Raw genomic sequence first — 20,496 nt, 5'->3', positions numbered from 1 at the left:
ACCGAGCGGGTCTGGCAGCATCTCCAGAGCAAAGGAATAGGAAAGAAAAAGGAAGAGTTGATGAAGGAATAGGCCTGGACAGAGTGGATGTGGAGAGGATGTTTCCACTAGTGGGAGAGTCTAGGACTAGAGGTCACAGCCTCAGAATTAAAGGCTGTTCCGTTAGGAAGGAGATGAGGAGGAATTTCTTCAGTCAGATGGCGGTGAATCTGTGGAATTCATTGCCACAGACAGCTGTGGAGGCCAAGTCAATGGATATTTTTAAGGCAGAGATAGACAGATTCTTGATTAGTACGGGTGTCAGGGGTTATGGGGAGAAAGCAGGAGAATGGGGTTAGGAGGGAGAGATAGATCAGCCATGATTAAATGGTGGAGAAAATTTGATGGGCCGAATGGCCTAATTCTGCTCCCATCACATGACCTCATAGCAGTGTCAGCGACTGTGGCGGCCATTTTGGACACAGCAAGCTCCCATTGCAATGTGATAATGACGGTGTCTCCTACTTTATGCTTGGACGAGCAACAGGACAGGAGACTAGAAATAAGTCTTTACTTTAGAATTTAGAATCATACAGTTATACAGAGTGGAAACAGGCCCTTCAGCCCAATTTGACCCACAATGAACAACATGCCTCATCTACACTAGTCCCACCAGCCTGCATTTGGCCCAAATCCCTCTAAATTTATCCTATCCATGTACTTGTCTAAATATTTCTTGAACGTTATGATAGTATTTCCAAGTAGTTTAGTTTAATGATACATCGGGGAAACAGGCCCTCCAGCCCACTGAGTTCGCACCGACCAGCGATCCCCGCACACTAACACTATCCTACACACACTAGAGACTATTTAGTTTTTTTTATACAAAGCCAACTCACCTACAAACCTGTACGTCTTTGGAGTGTGGGACGAAACCGAAGATCTCGGAGAAAACCCCACGCAGGTCATGAGGACGTACAAACTCCGTACAGACAGCACCCGGAGTCGGGATCGAACCCGGGTCTCAGGCGCTGAATGGCAGCAGCTCTACTCCACCATGACGCCTCCACAGTACCTTTAAACTTTAGAAATACAGCGTGGAAACAGGCCCTTCGGCCCATCGAGTCCCTGTCAACCAGCGATGAAACCCGTACACTAGCACCATCCTACACACAGGGAGCAATTTACAATTAACCTACAAACCTACACGTATTTGAAATAAGGTCAATAGTGAGTGGTTGAGACCTCAGTTCAACATCTCATCCAAAAGATGAGGGTCTCGTAGACACAGCACTCCCTCACAACTGCACCGGGAACATCAGCTAAGACTTTTGTGTTCAGATCTCTGGAGTGAGATGCTAATTCAAAATTAATAGATTAAGAGCTTTGTGCAGAAACTAAACCAACTTTGGTTTAGTTTTTGTTTTAGATTAGAGGTACAGCATGGGAACAGGCCCTTCGGCCCACCGAGCCCATGCCGCCCAGCGATCACCCGTACACCGGTTCAATCCTACACTCCGGGGGCAATTTACAGAAGCCAATTGAACTACAAACCTGCACGTCTTTGGAGTGTGGGAGGAAACCAGAGCACCCGGAGAAAACCCACGCAGGTCACGCAAACTCCGTACAGACAGCAACACTACCGCTGCGCCACAATGCCGCCCCAAACTTCAGAACTTCAACATAACAATAAGCCTCAGCATCTGTCAATAAAGATAGAACTCATTCAACGTTCTGACATCGCACTCATGATTTATTTTTACTCTAATAATCTTTTTGATGATCTGATGTCAGGAAATGTGTGATAGAAATGCAAATTGTTCTTTCTTAGATACAAAATGTAAATTTGGAAGCTTCAGGCTGGTCTCCGGGGAGCTTCTTCAGACCTGCCACCTCACCCATCCTGCACTCAGCTCACTCTGAAGAAGGGTCTCGACCCGAAACGTCACCCATTCCTTCTCTCCAAAGATGCTGTTGAGTTACTCCAGCAATTTGTGTCTATCCTCGGTGTAAACCAGCATCTGCAGTTCCTTCCTACACGCTGTGCTCCAAACTCCAAGCTCCAAACTCCGAGCTCCAAGCTCCAAGCTCCTATTGTCAATAGACAATAGGTGCAGGAGTAGGTCATTCGGCCCTTCGAGCCAGCACTGTCGTTCAATGTGATCATGGCTGATCATCCCCAATCAGTACCCCATTCCTGCCTTCTCCCTATATACCCTGATTCCGCTATCATTAAGAGCCCAATCTAGCTCTTGAAAAGATCCAGAGAACATGCCTCCACTGCCCTCTAAGGCAGAGAATTCCACAGACTCACAACTCTCTGTGAGAAAAAGTGTTTCCTCGTCTCCGTTCTAAATGGCTTACTCCTTATTCTTAAACTGTGTGGCCCCTGGTTCTGGACTACCAAAACATCGGGAAAATATTTCCTGCCTCTAGCGTGTCCAAACCATTAATAATCTTATATGTTTCAATAAGATACCCTCTCATCCTTCTAAACTCCAGAGTGTACAAGCCCAGTCGCTCCATTCTCTCAGCTTATGACAGTCCCGCCATCCTGGGAATGAACCTTGTAAACCTACGCTGCACTCCCTCAATAGCAAAAATGTCCTTCCTCAAATGAGGGGACCAAAACTGCACACAATACTCCAGGTGTGGTCTCACTAGGAGTGTGGGAGGAAATGCCGGAGCACCCGAAGGTATTGCCACGCAGGTCACGGGGAGAATGCGCAAATTCCATACAGCCGACACCTGCAGTTCCTTCCTTCGTACCATGGGAGCCATCGCAATCAAACGGCCCAACCCTGAATGCTATCAACGTCTCGTCTCCGCGCGGCCACACCCCCTCTTCCCTTAAACGATTGTATTCATGAATTCCGCTCCCCTGTAAATCTGTGACACAGCGGAATCCTCGCAATGCCTCAGAGAGATCTCCCTGCATCAAACATCTGAAATCATGTCAAACTGCTTTCAAGTTCTTGTTCACAGCGATTAACCAACAACAAATAAATAAATATATATATATATATATATATACAGCTGCACAGTTTTCGATTGCAATTATTCCTGTGCAATTCTTGCCTCGGGCGATACTTAAATCAAAAGGGTCGCTCGGCGTGTTCTCTATTAAGTGATGGGATCAATTTTCTCGGATTGCCTGCGTGGGCAGTCAGACCGCGGTTAGGGACCGCCAGCGGCTGCAGCAGAGCACACTGCATCATTTCTCAGCGCGCGGGTTTAGAAAGTGCCCTGCACTGAATGCCAGAGGGTTAGAAGGGGCGCAGGGAGAGGCTATAAAAAGAGAGCCTATTGTTGGGTCTGACCCCAACATTCAAAGCTGGGGATGGGGGTGACCTAATGCGGTAGAGTTGCTGCTCCTCAGTCCACTTCCGACCACTTTTGACTATTATCCGAATTCTCTGCTGGGAAAAGTGCAGAGAAATGAACATTGTGTTGCACAAAATGCTGGAGTAACGTCTCAGCGGGTGAGGCAGCATCTCTGGAGAGAAGGAATTCCTTCTCTCCAGAGATGCCGCCTCTCCCGCTGAGTTACTCCTATAACATGCCGACCTACTACGACCTACTACGGTCTACTACGACTAAACCTACGAGTAAAAAAAGTATCGATTTTTTCCATGGCGACCTTTTTTTAATCGCGGGCATTTTTTAACGTATTGAAAAAAAAACGCCGCGACCTAGCTGAGGCCTCGAGTACGCGGAGACCACTCTCGAGCACGAAGGAGAGTTACGAAGACCTCCTAGGACCTTGTGTCGACCGTGCTGCGAGTCTGAGTCGAGGGCAAACTCGCTAGAACTCGCGGATTAGGTCGCCCAAGTGGGACAGCCCCTTCAGGATAATAGTCAAAGTGGTCAGAAGGGGACTGAGGACGATTTTCATTCAACTGTGCTGCGCTCCAGAACGAGATGCCTGTCGTTTTCTTTCGTGTCCTTATGCTATATAGTGGCTCGCCATTGCGGTTCACGCCGTTGCGCTGTTGGAGTGTTAAGTGTAAGGTCTGCAGTAGTGCATGGATTATCCACGCATTGCAGTAGGTGTTGCATTGTCCGGGTCTGTGTGTGCCACAGTCACAGGTTGTTGAACCCTCGATGTAGCCCCATTGGTGCATTGTCACCCTTGACTGCCCGACCCCAGCTCGCAGTCGGTTGAGGCATCTCCAGTTCGGCCAGTGTCCATCAGCAGCTTGTGGTACGCGCACTGCTGCAGGTATGTGCCCAGCTTGGTGGAAATAGGGACAGTGGCTAGTCTGTTCTTGCACATCTGGAGGCGAGCTTCTTCAGTTGGTGTTGTTCCCAATGCTTCCAGCTGCCTGTAATTCCGTGTGATGCCACTAGGTGTAGGAAGGAACAGCAGATGCTACTTTATACTGAAGATAGACACAAAATGATGGGGTAACTCAGCGGGTCAGGCAGCATCTCTGGAGAGAAGGGATCGGTGAGGTTTTCGGGTCGGAAGCCTTCTTCGGACTGACTAACGTACAAAACCGCACGTCGTTGTGGGATGTGGGATGAAACCTAGAGCACCCGGAGGAAACCCCAAGGTGAACGTGCAAACTCCACGCAGAGGTCAGGATTGAACCCGGGTCTCTGGCACTGTGAGGCAGCGGGTGCGACACCTTTGCCATTTGCCCACGTTTATGTTGTGGGAAGAAACTGGAACATCCGTGGTCAACGTACACAGCTGCGGAGACAAAAACGTGCAAACTCCACACCGGCAGCATCCAAGAACAGGGTTGGGGTTAGGTCCTTGGACCAATGAGGCAGCGGCTCTACCAGCTGCACCACTGCCGCATTGCGCACCCCTCTAACACCCGTTCCCTTTTTCACCCAGAGGGTTGTGAATCTGTGGAATTCTCTGCCTCAGAGGGCGGTGGAGGCAGGTTCTCTGGATGCTTTCAAGAGAGAGTTTGATAGGGCTCTTAAAGATAGCAGAGTCAGGGGGTATGGGGTGAAGGCAGGAACTGGGTACTGATTGGGGATGATCAGCCATGATCACAGTGAATGGCGGTGCTGGCTTGAAGGGCCGAATGGCCTCCTCCTGCACCTATTGTCTATTGCCTATTGCCACTTGCTCCATCATGCACACTAGGGGCGATTTACAAAAGCCAAATAATGTACAAACCTATCCGCAGTTCCTTGTTTCTACAATGAAAGGCATAGGTTTAATTTTAAGTTTAGTTTAGCTCAGTTTAGAGATACAGTGTGGATACAGGCCCTTCAGCCCATCGACCCCGCACAGTCCTACACACTGGGGACAATTTACAATCTTTCCTTTCTTCCTGCCCCCCCCACCCTACATCAGTCTGAAGAAGGGTTTCGGCCCGAAACGTTGCCTATTTCCTTCGCTCCATAGATGCTGCTGCACCCGCTGAGTTTCTCCAGCACTTCCATTTATTTATTCATTTATTTATTTATTTATCTATTTATTTATTTATTTATTTATTATTTATTGGAAGGGGGGGGGGGGGATTACAGTTCATCTGACGTATGGCATTACATTTCCCTCCATTTTGTATTTTATAAATAATAACAACAAAATAACCCTAACCCACCCTCCCTAAACACCCCTTGGCAGCTAATGTTTTCACAATACAAGTATATCACAAAATCAAATGCACATTTTAACAATAATAAAGTAACAAAACAGAATAAAGGCGGTTCCCCACTTACTGTCCATTGCCCTCAGTCAATAGGTAGTTCCTTTAGACCCTCAAAGTATGATTAAAAAAAGGGTTCCCATTTCAAATAAAACTTTTTCACAGACCCCCGCAATGTGAATTTAATTTTTCTAGCCTTAAAAAAAACATCACGTCTTCCAGCCAAGCAGCAGCAGATGGAGGAATGGTAGACTTCCAGACCAACAAGAGTTTCTCCATGTCAACCTACAAACCTCAAAGGTTCAAAGGTTCAAAGGTTGATTTATTGTCACATACACCTAGATGTAGTGAAATTCCTTTTGCCAATGCAGCACATAAGAAAGAATACAAACATAACAATAATAAATAGCTTTAACATAAAAACATCCCCCCACAATGGTTCCCATTATGGGGGGAGGCACAAAGTCCAGTCCCATCCCCAATGTCCACCCATAGTCGGGCCTATTGAGGCCTCCACAGTTGCCTCTACGGAGGCCTGATGTTCCAGGCCGTCCTCGCCGGGTGATGATGTTCCGGCGTCGGGAAAGTCCTCTCAGCGGCCTGGGAACCCTGGAACGGCCGCCTCCCTACTCGAGACCGTGGCTTCCGGAGCCGACAAGGCCGCGCCGAATGGAGCTCAACTGGCGATCTTTGGAGCGTGGGATGGAAACCGGAGCAGCCTGGAGAAAACCCACGTGGTCACGGGGAGAGCGTGCAAACTCCGCGCAGACAGCGCCCGAGGTCAGGATCGAACCCGGGTCTCTGGCGCTGTGAGGCGGCAACTCTACCGCTGCGACACCGGGATTTGGTTGCAAAATGATGGAAGAAAATGGCAGGTGTTCAGCCAAACATCCTACCACAAGGAACATTGAACAAAGGCATTACGGTTAAACTGCGGGATTAACAACTCGAGTTCCGGCTGATTCAACCAGAGTCATTAATTCAAATCCCACGGGGGCAAAATGGGAAATTACATTCAAGTGGAATTAGAAAGCAAACTTGCCCGAGCAAAAGTCATCATGAAAAGTACTGGATTCACGTTAAAACCTCACCTGTTTTACACTGTGCTTCAGGGAGAGAAACCTATCATCCAGTGTCTGGCCTCCATAAACACTCTGATACACACTCGAGCCCGACATAAAAAATAATCGATGCACTCAGCCAAGTCAGGCAGCATTTCACCAAGAGAGGAGGAAACACAGTTCTGCCCCTATCCCACTTAGGAAACCTGTACGGAAACCTCTGGAGACTTTGCGCCCCACCCAAGGTTTCCGTGCGGTTCCCGGAGGTTGCAGGTGGTTGCCGGAGGTTGCAGGTAGTGGAAGCAGGTAGGGAGACTGACAAAAACCTCCGGGAACCGCACGGAAACCTTGGGTGGGGCGCAAAGTCTCCAGAGGTTTCCGTTCAGGTTTCCTAAGTGGGACAGGGGCATTAACGTTTCAGTTCTCTTTCCCCTTCCTCCAGCTGGCCTGCCGGCTGCCTGTAGTATTTTCGGCTTTTATTTCAGGATTCCAGCTTCTGCGGGTTTTTTTTTGCTCGTCTCCCGGTCCAGGGGGGGGGGCAATCCGGGATGGAAATTAAATGCTGGCATCGTCCACGCATCAGCTAGTGCCTCAGTGCGGCGCGGTGGCGCAGCGGTAGAACTGCCGCCTTACGGCGCCAGAAACCCGGGTTCGATCCTGACCACGGGTGCTGTCTGCGCAGAGTTTGCACGTTCTCCCCGTGACCGTGTGGGTTTTCTTCGGGTGCTCCGGTTTCCTCACAGACTACAAAGACGTGCAAGTTTGAAGACTGCGGCTTCTGTCAATTCCCCCTCGTGAGTTTGATAGAACTAGTGTGTGGTTGATCACTGGTCAGCCTGGATTTGATGGGCCGAAGGGCTTGTTTCCATGCTCTATCACTAAAACTAAACTAAAAATAAACAGATCCCCCTCCCCCTCCCCCCCAAATTTACTTTCAGTCAGTGAAGAAGGGTTCCGACCCTTAAAAAACTCATCCTTTATCTCCAGAGATGCTGCTTGACCCGCTGAGATACTCCAGCGCTTTGTGTCCGTCTTCGATCTAAACCAGCGTCTGCAGTTCCTTCCTACACTGACAAGTAGCAAAACGGAACAACATGGAGGCAGTCAGAAGAAGGGCCTCGACCCGAAACGTCGCCCATTCCTTCCCTCCAGAGATGCTGCCTGTCCCGCTGAGTTACTCCAGCAGAATGTTTTGATGGACAGACAAAGTCACTAAAAACCAACAGACTTGGGAGATCTCCTTCACGGAAAGAGGGGGAAGGCTGGTGGATGACAAAGAGATATTTCTAAACTCAAAAAGTTTGACTTGAGCAGTCAAGAGGGAGCATGGCCCCGCCCCCGGGTCTCAGCGCAGTGTCAATGGCCAATGTTTACAACAATCTTGTTGCCAGAAATGGGGATTGATGTAAAGAGTCCGTCGACTCTTTTAAGTCAAGACTTAAAACTCATCTTTACTCTCAAGCCTTTCTTGACATCCTCTGAGGGAGGATTATATGTATGTATTTATGTATGTACTTAATCTGTGAACTAATGTTGTATAACGTTAGTACCTCCACCAATGTGAAGTACTTTGGCCAATGAGAGTTGTATTTTAAATGTGCTATAGACATAAAAGTGACTTGACTTGACTTGAAAATGCCAAACTAACTCAGCGGGACGGGCAGCATCACCGGAGAGAAGGAACGGGCGACGTTTCGGGTCGAGGCCCTTCTTCAGGCTGAGAGACGGGGGAGAGAGGGAGACACAGAGAGATGGAAGGATAAGGTGTGAAAACGAGAGGTCAAAGGGGAACAAAGGTCAAGGAAAATGTAGAATGGCTCCTAGTTTGTTGAGGGGAACAGGAGTGTAGGAGGGATCACAGGGGGGGTTGAAGAAGTTCCCCTCCTCCCTCCGACAAGAATTCTGCAAAACCCCAGCTCGCTGCCCCCCCCGTGACTCCTCCTGTTGCCCACAGCTACCAATGCTCCATTCTACATCCACCTTGAACTTCATCTCCTTTGATCTCTCGTTTTGATATCATGTTGTAGCCGGAATGAACCGCGGACACAGAGGGAAGCTTTAGGCCTTGGCGGGTGGAGTGCCCGTGGAACAGATGCTTGTCTTGGCTTGTTGTGCGTGGCAACTGCGCTCATCTGAGCATCTGCTGCTGCACATACCGACTGTGCTGCCCCTTCCTCCCTTATCCTAATCACCCAGTTACTCCCCCCTCCCTCCCTCTCTCTCTCCCCCTCCCTCTCTCTCGCTCTCTCCCTCCCTCTCACCATCTTCACAACCACCACCCCCGGGGCTGCTGCTTCCAATCCGTCTGAATTAGTGTCCCCAACCCAAAACATCATCTGTCGGAAGGAACTGCAGATGTTGGTATAAAATCCAAATACATTTCAAGATCCTTCTTTATGTTTACAAAGCCCTCAATGGGCTTGCCCCCACCTACATCAAGAGTCTGCTAACCCACCACACCACCTCCAGGTCCCTCAGATCGTCCGACTTGGGGTTGCTGACCATCCCGCGGTCTAGGCATAAGCTCAGGGGTGACCGCGCCTTTGCGGTTACAGCTCCTAGACTGTGGAACAGCAGCATCCCCCTTCACATCAGAACTGCCCCCTCCATCGACTCCTTTCAGTCGAGACTTAAAACTCATCTTTACTCTCAAGCCTTTCTTGACGTCCTCTGAGGGAGGGCTATATGTATGTATTTATGTATGTACTTAATCTATGAACCAATGTTGTATAACGTTAGCTTAAGGATAAGGGGGAAATCCTTTAGGACCGAGATGAGAAGAAACTTTTTCACACAGAGAGTGGTGAATCTCTGGAACTCTCTGCCACAGAGGGTGGTTGAGGCCAGTTCATTGGCTATATTTAAGAGGGAGTTAGATGTGTCCCTTGTGGCTAAAGGGATCAGGGGGTATGGAGAGGAGGCAGGTACGGGATACTGAGTTGGATGATCAGCCATGATCATATTGAATGGTGGTGCAGGCTCGAAGGGCCGAATGGCCTACTCCTGCACCTATTTTCTATGTATCTATGTATCTATGTTAGTACCTCCACCAATGTAAAGCACTTTGGCCAACGAGAGTTGTTTTTTAAATGTGCTATAGAAATAAAAGTGACTTGACTTGTCTTGAAAATCAAAGATAGACACAAAATGCTGGAGTAACTCGGTGGGACGGGCAGCATCTCTGGAGAGAAGGGATGGGTGACGTTTCGGGTCGAGAGTGCGAAGAAGGGTCTCAAACCGAAACGTCACCCATTCCTTCTCTCCAGGGATGCTGCCTGTCAAAACATCATCTGTCTGTGACCCTCTTTAGGACTCGAGGGCCTGGGTTATCGGGAGAGGTTGAGCAGGCTAGGACTTTATTCCTGGGAGCGCAGTAGGATGAGGGGCGACCTTATAGAGGTTTAGTTTAGTTTACTTTAGAGATACAGCGCGGAAACAGGCCATTCGGCCCACCGGGTCCGTGCCGACCAGCGATCACCACACATTAACACTATCCTACACACACTAGGGCCAATTTACATTTAAACCGAGCCAATTAACCTGTGTGTCTTTGGCGTGTGGGAGGAAACTGAAGATCTGAAGGAAAACGCACGCAGGTCTCGGGGAGAACGTACAAACTCCATACAGCCAGGTCTCTGGCGCTGCAAGCTCTGTAAGGCAACGACTCTACCGCTGCGCCACCGTGCTGGTGTATAAGACCATGAGGGGAATAGTTAGAGTCTTTTAACTAGAATAGGGGAAGCAACAACCAGAGGACATAGATTCCACCGAGTCCCTGAGAGGAATAGATCGGGTAGACGCACAGAGTCTCTTGCTCGGTGCACGGGGTGATCGCTGGTCGGCGCGGACTCGGTGGGCCGAAGGGCCTCTATACACCGTGCTGCCTGCTCTGACGGCCTTTGTCACAGCAATCTTGGTGTCGTTCCCAGCTGACATCACTGCCATCCCCATTCTTTCAGATAAGATTCAACCACATCAATGTAAGTCTGCAGCTACATACAGGCAGAGACCAGGTGTGGAAGGCAGATATCCTCGCTATTGAACCAGATGTCTCGATATCTCCATGCTGAGGTTTCAGAATCACCAACAGCAATCATTGTGCTTTTACGCCTATAATTTATTTTAATTGAAAATGGCTTTCAATTAATGTGTAATTAAGGAACTGCGGATGCTGGTTTACACCGAGGATGGACACAGAATGGTGGGGTAACTCGGCGGGACAGGCAGCATCTCTGGAGAGAAGGAATGGGTGACGTTTCGAGTGGAGGATCCTTCTTCAGAAGGGGATTGGGAGACGGGAGATATGGAAGGGTAAGGTGTGAAAAGGGCAGATCGGGGGAATGTAGAATTGTGTTCATTGTTGGCTGGGGGGGGGGGGGGGGGGGGGGGGTGGGGGTGGGGGGGGGGGGGGGGGGGGGGGGGTGACGGGGGCACCCAAACAGTAAAATTAATCAGGAGGGCAGTGAAACTAGTCGGAGTACGAGGGTGTGCCTACCTATACTGCCTTCCTGTCCAGGGCCTCCTCCATTATTCTGTCCGAGTGAGGCCACACACTAGTCTAAAGTAAAATAAAGGTGATCGCTTGGGGCGGCACGGTGGCGCAGCGGTAGAGTTGCTGCCTTACAGCGCCAGAGTCCCGGGTTCGATCCCGACTACGGGTGCTGTCTGTACGGAGTTTGTACATTCTCCCCCATGACCCGCGTGGGTTTTCGCCGAGATCTTCGGTTTCCTCCCACACTCCAAACACGTGCAGGTTTGTGGGTCAATTGTCTTGGTGTAAATGTAAAATTGTCCCTGGTATTTGTGGGGATAGCGTTAGTGCGTGGCGATCACTGCTTGTAAGGAATAGGAGTGGAATTAGGCCATTCGGCCCATCAAGTCTACGCCGCCATTCAATCATGGCTGATTATCTCGCCCTCCGAACCTCGTTCCCCTGCCTTCTCCCCGTAACCCCTGGCACCCGTACTAATCGGGGTCGGTGTGGACTCAGTGGGCCGAAGGGCCTGTTTCCACGCTGTATTCAGATTCAGATTCAGATTCAGATTCAGATTCAATTTTAATTGTCATTGTCAGTGTACAGTACAGAGACAACGAAATGCATTTAGCATCTCCCTGGAAGAGCGACATAGCAAGTATCTCTACACAATACCAATGCTGCCACCATTAGCTGACTACAACTGGAGCATTGCAGACAAACTCAGCATCCCACAATATTTCCTTTACTTCAGGAGTCTGCATCGGTGCCAACGCTCTCTGAGTGACGGGCGTGCAAGCCAGGTGCAAGACCACGGGATTTACACTAAAATTAGAAAATAATAATCGGTAATTAAAGAACTTCAAAGCTGATTTCACATTCTTTGGATCTTAAGGTTGAGTCGAGAGTGGCATTGGAGTTCCTAAAGCTGGTTTCAATAACATGCAGTCAATCTGCAGATCCTCTGACTGACAACACATAGACAAGATAGACACAAACTGCTGGAGTAACTCAACGGGTCAGGCAGCATCTCTGGAGAACATGGATAGGTGATGTTTCACAGAGTGCTGGAGTAACTCAGCGGGTCACGCAGCATCTCGGGGGAACATGGATAGGTGACATTTCACAGAGTGCTGGAGTAACTCAGCGGGTCAGGCAGCATCTCGGGGGAACATGGATAGGTGACGTTTCACAGAGTGCTGGAGTAACTCAACGGGTCAGGCAGCATCTCTGGAGAACATGGATAGGTGATGTTTCACAGAGTGCTGGAGTAACTCAGCGGGTCACGCAGCATCTCTGGAGAGAAGGAATGGGCGACGTTTCGGGTCGAAACTGAAGAAGGGTCTCGACCCGAAACGTCACCCATTCCTTCTCTCCAGAGATGCTGCCTGTCCCGCTGAGTTACTCCAGCATTTTGTGTCTATCTTATATTTTTCTCTGCACTCTTTCCATCTTAACAACATCCTTTCTAAAGGAGGGTGGCCAAAGCTGAACACAAACGCATCTTGAAAGCCTCCTGGATGAAAGTAAAACAACATTTTGATCTTATACCTACGAGTACATTCCTTTTGTAGATAAATCTAGGAGCAGTGTTTTTCGCTGTGATCTTGTACCCTGTATATAAACCTTCTTTTGTGAAACAAAATGCTGCCTCACCAAAAATAAAATGGTTTGCCTTTTCAAGAAAATTCAATAAAATAGATCCTGACACTGAATAGAAATAGCATAGTGCTTCTCTCAACCTCAGCCAGTGACTCAGTGGCGCAGCAGAAGAGTTGCCAGTGTGTAGGACAGTCCCAGTGTATGGGGTGATTGTTGGTCGGCACAGACTCAGTGGGCCGAAGGGCCTGTTTCCCTGCTGTATCTCTACACTAAACTAAACTTGAAGGTCGACAAAAAAATGCTGGAGAAACTCAGCGGGTGGGGCAGCATCTATGGAGGGAAGGAATAGGCGGAGTTTCAGGTCGAGACCCGAAACGTTGCCCATTCCTTCTCTCCATAGATGCTGCCTCACCCGCTGAGTTTCCCCGGCATTTTTTGTCTACCTTCGATTTTTCCAGCATCTGCAGTTTTTTCTTAAACTAAACTTGAGTCTGAAAAAGGGTCACGACCCGAAAAGTCACCCATTCCTTCTCCCCAGAATTGCTGCGTGTCCTGCTGAGTTACCCCAGTATTTTGTGTCTATCTTCGATTTAAACCAGCATCTGCAGTTCTTTCTTACACGGAGAAAATATATGTGGATGTTGCCAGGACATCCCGTCCTGCTGAGTTCCTCCAGCATTGTGTGTCTGTCTTCGATTTAAACCAGCATCTGCCATTCTTTCCTGAACTAAACTGAGATATATGGACAAGAAGGGTTTAGATTTAGAGGAACATGGGCTAAACACAGACAAATGGGACTAGCAAAATTTGTCTAGTAGGTCGACTTGGACAAGGTGGGCCAAAGCGTCTATTCCATGCTGGATGCCTCTGTGAGTCTATGATTCAGTGCAATTCAAAAGGTGCAGCATTTGACAATGTAGACCTTGCCCTGTGCTCCACTGAAGCGCTGACTCCAAACACTTGGTAATGTTAAATGGCCTGTTTGACATTTCCCAATCAAACAGCTGTATTAATATTTCATGGATCGCATTACAGCTTCAAATGGAACACACTTTATTGACACCCGCGATGAATAGGAATTAAAGGATTAGAGGCAAAAGACTTTTTATATTCTCTCTCCAGTTTAAAGAAGCTTCGAGATGTCACGGTGGCGCAGCGGTAGAGTTGCTGCCTCACAGCGCCGGAGACCCCGGGTTCGATCCTGTCTGCGGGCGCTGCCTGTACGGAGTTTGTATGTTCTCCCCGTGACCCGCGTGGGTTTTCTTCGAGATCTTCGGTTTCCTCCCACGCTCCATAGACGTGCGGGTTTGCAGGTTAATTGGCTTGGTGTAAATGTAAAATTGTCCCCAGTGTGTGTGGGATGGTGCTAGTGTGCGGGGATCGCTGGTCGGCGTAGACTCGGTGGGCCTGTTTCCACGCTGTATCTCTAAACTAACAACTAGACAATGTTGCTCTTCTGGGAGGTCTAGCCAGGGCAGGACCTACATGGTGCAAAAACCATGTCGACAGCACCGCAGTACATGCACAACCCATCCCAGTCTTCCAAACCCTCGTTCGTATATACAGTGTGGCTACAAGTGGGGCTTTCATAACCAAGGGAGGTCCATACTTTACCAGGGATCCATGTTAGACTTCCAGAAACGCAACACCTCACAATGAAGAGAAGCGTGAGGTTTAGTTTAGTTTAGTTTAGTTTAGTTGCAAGGCAAGGCAGCAACTCTACCGCTGCACCACCATATAGTGCACTGTATCTCGAAACCAAACTAAACTAAACCTATGTCATCTATGTCATAGTTTTGAACACTATGTCATCTGGTTCTCGCTTCCCTTACTGTGGATGAAAGACTCTCTGTATTTACCCTAACTATCCATCTCATGATTTTATACACCTCTAGTGTGAAGTTCCTAGGACTCCACCTGTCAGATGACCTGATGTCCACAACCAACACCACAGCACTGGTCAAGAGAGCCCAGCAGCGACTACACCCTCTCCGAAGACTACGTAAAGCAGGTCTCCCCACTACACATCTACGAACTTTTTATAGGGGGACAATCGAGAGCACATTAACCAACGGCATCACTTCCTGGTTCGGGAGCTGCAAGGCGTACGAACGGCACCAACTTGACAGGATTGTGAAGACCGCCAGCAGGATTATTGGTGCTCCACTCCCTTTCTTGCTGGACATATACAGGAAGAGATGTATCAACAGAGCCATCTCCATCATCAAAGACCCCTACCACCCATCGCATCACATATTCTCCATCCTGCCATCTGGGAAGAGGTACAGGAGCATTAGCTGCAAAACCAGCAGGATGCTCCTCAGCTTCTTCCCGCAGGCTATAAGACTGTTAAACGGACTTTGCCCCCTGCCAAAGTATCGCGCACCAACCACCAACCTGGACAGAGCCACTGTCGTGCCGCTGCCGATCGGAACGCATGTTGATGTTTAGTTGAGAGTAGTGTTAAACTTGTTCATGATATATGTATTTTTATTTCTATTTATTTTTTACTGCACACTGAATGGACACTGGTTTGAGTAACGTTTTTTTGTTTCCTCTGGGTATGTGAGTACTCAGGAAAATAACAATAAAGATATACAATACAATACAATACAATAGCCGCCCTTTGCGCTTTGGGAAGTCTAACGTGGGCAGGACCTAGACAGTGAATGGCAGGGCCCTGGGGAATGTTGTAGAGCAGTGGGGTCTAGGAGTGCAGGTGCTTGGTTCCTTCATAGTGTTGTCACAGGTAGACAAGGTGGTCAAGAAGACCTTTGGTATGACGGCCTTCATCAGTCAGAATATTGAATATAGAAATTGGGAGGTCATGTTACAGTTGTACAAGACATTGGTGAGGCTACATTTAGAGGATTGTGTTCTAGGCACCATGTTATAGGGAAGATGTTGTCAAGCTGGAAAGGGTGCAAGGAAGATTTACATGGATGGTACACAAAATTGCTGGAGAAACTCAGCGGGTGCAGCAGCATCTATGGAGCGAAGGAAATAGGCGACGTTTCGGCCCGAAACGTCGCCTATTTCCTTCGCTTCATAGATGCTGCTGCACCCGCTGAGTTTCTCCAGCAATTTTGTGTACCTTCGATCTTCCAGCATCTGCAGTTCCTTCTTGAACAGATTTACATGGATGTTGCCAGGACTCGAGGGTCTGAGCTATAGGGGGCTATATACTAGCAGGCTACTAGTTTATTCCTTGGATCACAGGAGGATGAGGGGTGATGATGGATAGTTAGGGTAAATACAGAGAGTCTTTCATCCACAGTAAGGGAAGCAAGAACCAGATGACATAGGTTTAGTTTAGTTTGGTTTCGAGATACAGTGCAGAAACAGGCCCTTCGGCCCACTGAGTCCATGCCAACCTGCGATCACCTCGAACACTAACACTATCCTACACACACTAGGGACAATTTACAATTTTACCAAAGCCATTTAACCTACAAACGTGTACGCCTTTGGAGTGAGGGAGGAAACATAGAAACATAGAAAATAGGTGCAGGAGGAGGCCATTCGGCCCTTCGAGCCAGCACCGCCATTCATTGTGATCATGGCTGATCATGCCCAATCAATAACCCGTGCCTGCCTTCTCCCCATATCCCTTGATTCCACCAGCCCCTAGAGCTCTATCGAACTCAAACCGGAGCACCTAGAGAAAATCCACACGTTGAACGTGCGAACTCCATACGGACAGCGCCCGTGGTCAGGATCGAACCCGGGTCAACCGCTAAGCCACTCTGCCACCCTTTTTAAGCGGGGACGTGTGGATGAAAAAATATCACAGCTGACCACCTCCCTAAATCTCTGGAGCTAGGTGCTATTAGAAATAACAATTCATTGTAGGCCATTTGTACTTGAGAATGCCGACTTAGATGGAGCCCGGGTCTCTGGCGCTGTGAGGCAGCAACTCTACTGCTGTGCCACCGTGCCGCCATTTTGACAAGCTGAATGACTGCAAACCCAAAAAAAATCAGTCGTGTTGCTTGTTTGTGCTGCGGTTGCAAGGCGGGCACGCTGCCAACTGCACCCCATGGCGTAGTTTGAACACAACGCAAGAATGCTGGCACCGAGGAGCAAGTGCAAATTCATGCTAAAAGCCAGCGTTTTACTGCAGAAACACACCCGGCCCTTCAACTCAGCTGAACACGTCCCCACCAGAGCAGAGAGAGTTCGCAGAGAGGCGGATGATTACTGTCTGAGGCCGAGTCATAGAAACATAACAACTAGGAGCAGGAGTAGGCCATTCGGCCCTTCGAGCCAGCACTGCCATTCAATGTGATCATGGCTGATCATCCAGGATCAATACCCCGTTCCTGCCTACTCCCCATATCCCTTGATTCCTTTATCCCTAAGAGCTAAATCGAACTCTCTCTTGAAACCATCCAGTGAATCGTCCCCCGCTGCCTTCTGTGGCAGAGAATTCCACACATTCACAACTCTCTGGGTGAAAACGTTTTTCCTCATCTCAGCCCTAAGTGGCCTACCCCTTATTCCTAAACTGTGGCCCCTGGTTCTGGACTCCCTGACTCTCAGTCTGAAGAAGGGTCTCGACTTGAAAAGCCACCTGTTCCTTCTCCCCAGAGTTGCTGCCTGTCCCGCTGAGTTATGCCCCTGTCCCACTTAGGACACCTGAACGGAAACCTCTGGAGACTTTGCGCCCCGCCCAAGGTTTCCGTGCGGCTCCCGGAGGTTTTTGTCAGTCTCCCTACCTGCTTCCACTACCTGCAACCTCCGGCAACCACCTGCAACCTCCGGGAACCGCACGGAAACCTTGGGTGGGGCGCAAAGTCTCCAGAGGTTTCCGTTCAGGTTTCCTAAGTGGGACAGGGGCATTACTCCAGCATTTTTGTGCCTATCTTCACTCGTTATCACCTTCCCCACAGCCACCAATGGACCATTGTGGGCTCCACCTTTCCTTGATTCTCGTGGCTGGCTTTGATCAGTCTTTTTTTTTTTTTTTTTTTTTTTTTTTTTTTTTGCTCTCATTAATTTTCTCCATGTACCTTTCCAATATCTCTCGTTTCCCTCTCCCCTGACTCAGTCTGAAGTGGCCCGAAGGGTCTGTTTCAGCGCTGTATCTCGAAACTAAACTAAATTAAATCCATGTCCTCCGGTTAATGCTTATCCCTACTCTGGAAAAAAAGACTCTGTGCATTTTCTAAACCACTTGATATTCCCCAGGTAGAGAGCGCAGTAGACTTGATCGCAGTAATAAAGAGTCGATCACTTCCACGGCACAGAGTTGAAAGACTTTCGTTGTGGCATCCCTTAACCTGATTGTGTCACCAGCAAACCGATCGTTGGTAATTCAGTTCAAGCAGACAAAATAATTTCCAGAGATAGATTAACCTCATTGGGAAAGTGTCTGAGAGCAGACAATCTGAACTCCACAACACAAACTATTATCTTCACACAATCTATCAGGAGATTGCACCGTGGCACAGCGGTAGAGTTGCTGCCTCACTGTGCCAGACACCCGGGTTCCATCCGGACTACGGGCGCTGTCTGTAGGGAGTTTGCACGTACCTTTTTCCCCCCGTGACCCGCGTGGGTTTTCTCCGGGTGCTCCGGTTTCCTCCCGCGCTCCAGGTTTCTTGGTTAATTGGCTTTGGTAAGATTGTAAAATCGTCTCCGGTGTGCGGGGTAGCATTAGTGTGCGGGGATCGCTGGTCGACGCGGACTCGGTGGGCCGAAGGGCCTGTTTCCGCGCTGTATCTCTAAACTACGCTAAAGGAGATCTTTCCCCTCTGCCTCCCTCGTTTGAAGATTGGTGCGCAAAGATGGTGGGAATTCTTGTTCAATAGACAATAGACAATAGGTGCAGGACTAGGCCATTTGGCCCTTCGAGCCAGCACCGCCATTCAATGTGATCATGGCTGATCATCTCAATCAGTACCCCGTTCCTGCCTTCTCCCCATATCCCCTGACTCTGTTATTTTTAAGAGCCCTATCTAGCTCTCTCTTGAAAGCATCCAGAGAACCTGCCTCCACCGCCCTCTGAGGCAGAGATGAATGGAGTAGACTTGATGGGCCGAATGGCCTATTCCTGTTCCTATCACTTGGGAACATGAACTAGATGGCACAAGTTTAGAGACTGTGATTTTCTCAGAGCATAACATTGGAAAGAGCTCTGGACCCTTCTGAGGGAGTCATAGGGTCAAATTAATTTGAAAAGATAAGGACTCCTTTTAACTTATCCGATCATAAAATAAAGTGTGGTTTCGGAGGAAGCGTGGAAACAGACCCTTCGGCCCCCTGAGCCCGCACCCACCAGCGATCACCCTGTACACTAGCACTATCCCACACACTCATTTACAGAAGCCAATTGTCTTACATTCGGATAGAGACCTTCTTCAGTCTCTACATGTGTGTGAATGTGTGTGTGAATGTGTGTGAGTGGTCGGAGGGGCCGTAGGCGCAGATTGGCAGCCACGCTTCCGTCAGTCTGCCCCAGGGCAGCTGTGGCTACAGAAGTAGCTTACCACCACCGAGTGTGACTGAGGAGTGAATGAATAATGCGATGTAAAGCGCCTTGAGTATTAGAAAGGCGCTATATAAATCCCATCCATTATTATTATTATTATTATCATGGCTGATCATTCAAAATCAGTACCCCGTTCCTGCTTTTTCCACCATATCCCTTGATTCCTTTAGCCCTATTATTACAAACCTGCACGTCTTTGGAGTGATGGGAGGAAACAGGAGCACCCGTGGAAAACCCATTCGATCACAGGGAGAACGTGCAAACTCCACACAGGCAGCACCCGTGGCCAGGATCGAACCCGGGTCTCTGGCGCTGCCAGGCAGCAGCTCTACCGTTGCGCCACTAACTCAGCAGCAAAACAAGAATAAAGTGCAATCCAACTGCAAGCCCAAGTGGGTGGAAAGTTATTACGGAGGCCGCTCAAGCGTGTAGGATGCCAGTGTGAATAGTCGCTGAGCAAATAATATTGCTTTTTTTTTTTTGAAAAATTCCAAGGGCTTTCATTACATAAAACTGCTCCGGGCGAAAAGCAGCAATGCATCTATCAAGTGAACCGCCCTAAAATCACTTGGTGCAGTTTAGTTTAGAGATACAGCGTGGAAACAGGCCCTTCGGCCCACCGAGTCCGCGCCGAGCAGCGATCCCCACACATTAACGCTACCCTACACACACACTAGGGGGCAATTTACATTTACGCCAGGTACACAAAATTGCTGGGGAAACTCAGCGGGTGCAGCAGCATCTATGGAGCGAAGGAAATAGGCGACGTTTCGGGCCGAAACCCTTCTTCAGACTGATGGGGGGTGGGGGGGGGGAGAAGGAAGGAAAAGGGGAGGAGGAGGAGGAGCCCGAGGGCGGGCGGATGGGAGGGTGGGAGGAGACAGCTAGAGGGTTAAGGAAGGGGAGGAGACAGCAAGGGCTAGCAAAATTGAGAGAATTCAATGTTAATGCCATCCGGACGCAAGGTCCCCAGACGGAATATGAGGTGCTGTTCCTCCAATTTCCGCTGTTGCTCCCTCTGGCAATGGAGGAGACCCAGGACAGAGAGGTCGGATTGGGAATGGGAGGGGGAGTTGAAGTGCTGAGCCACCGGGAGTTCAGGTAGGTTATTGCGGACTGAGCGGAGGTGTTCGGCGAAACGATCGCCCAACCTACGCTTAGTCTCCCCGATGTAAATCGGCTGACATTTACGCCAAGCTGGTTAACCTACAAACCTGTACGTCTTTGGAGGGTGGGAGGAAACGGAAGATCTCGGAATAAAACCCACGTGGTCAC

The 20,496-nt window shown here is 49.1% G+C and overlaps 1 protein-coding gene across 1 annotated transcript in view; it reads right to left on the bottom strand.

The window, feature by feature from the left end:
- Positions 1-4,255, bottom strand: part of cacna1i (calcium voltage-gated channel subunit alpha1 I) — a 252,978-nt gene extending 248,723 nt beyond the window's left edge. Inside the window, exon 1 of the mRNA XM_033013140.1 lies at positions 4,110-4,255. Coding sequence (XP_032869031.1) covers positions 4,110-4,255 — 146 coding nt within the window. The remainder of the gene's footprint in view (positions 1-4,109) is intronic.
- Positions 4,256-20,496: the final 16,241 nt, after the last annotated feature.

The sequence above is a fragment of the Amblyraja radiata genome, chromosome 38 (assembly GCF_010909765.2).
Source record: "Amblyraja radiata isolate CabotCenter1 chromosome 38, sAmbRad1.1.pri, whole genome shotgun sequence".
Taxonomy (NCBI): Eukaryota; Metazoa; Chordata; class Chondrichthyes; order Rajiformes; family Rajidae; genus Amblyraja; species Amblyraja radiata.
Note: the sequence above shows the minus strand (reverse complement) of the source record. Positions and strands in the feature narration are given on the sequence as shown.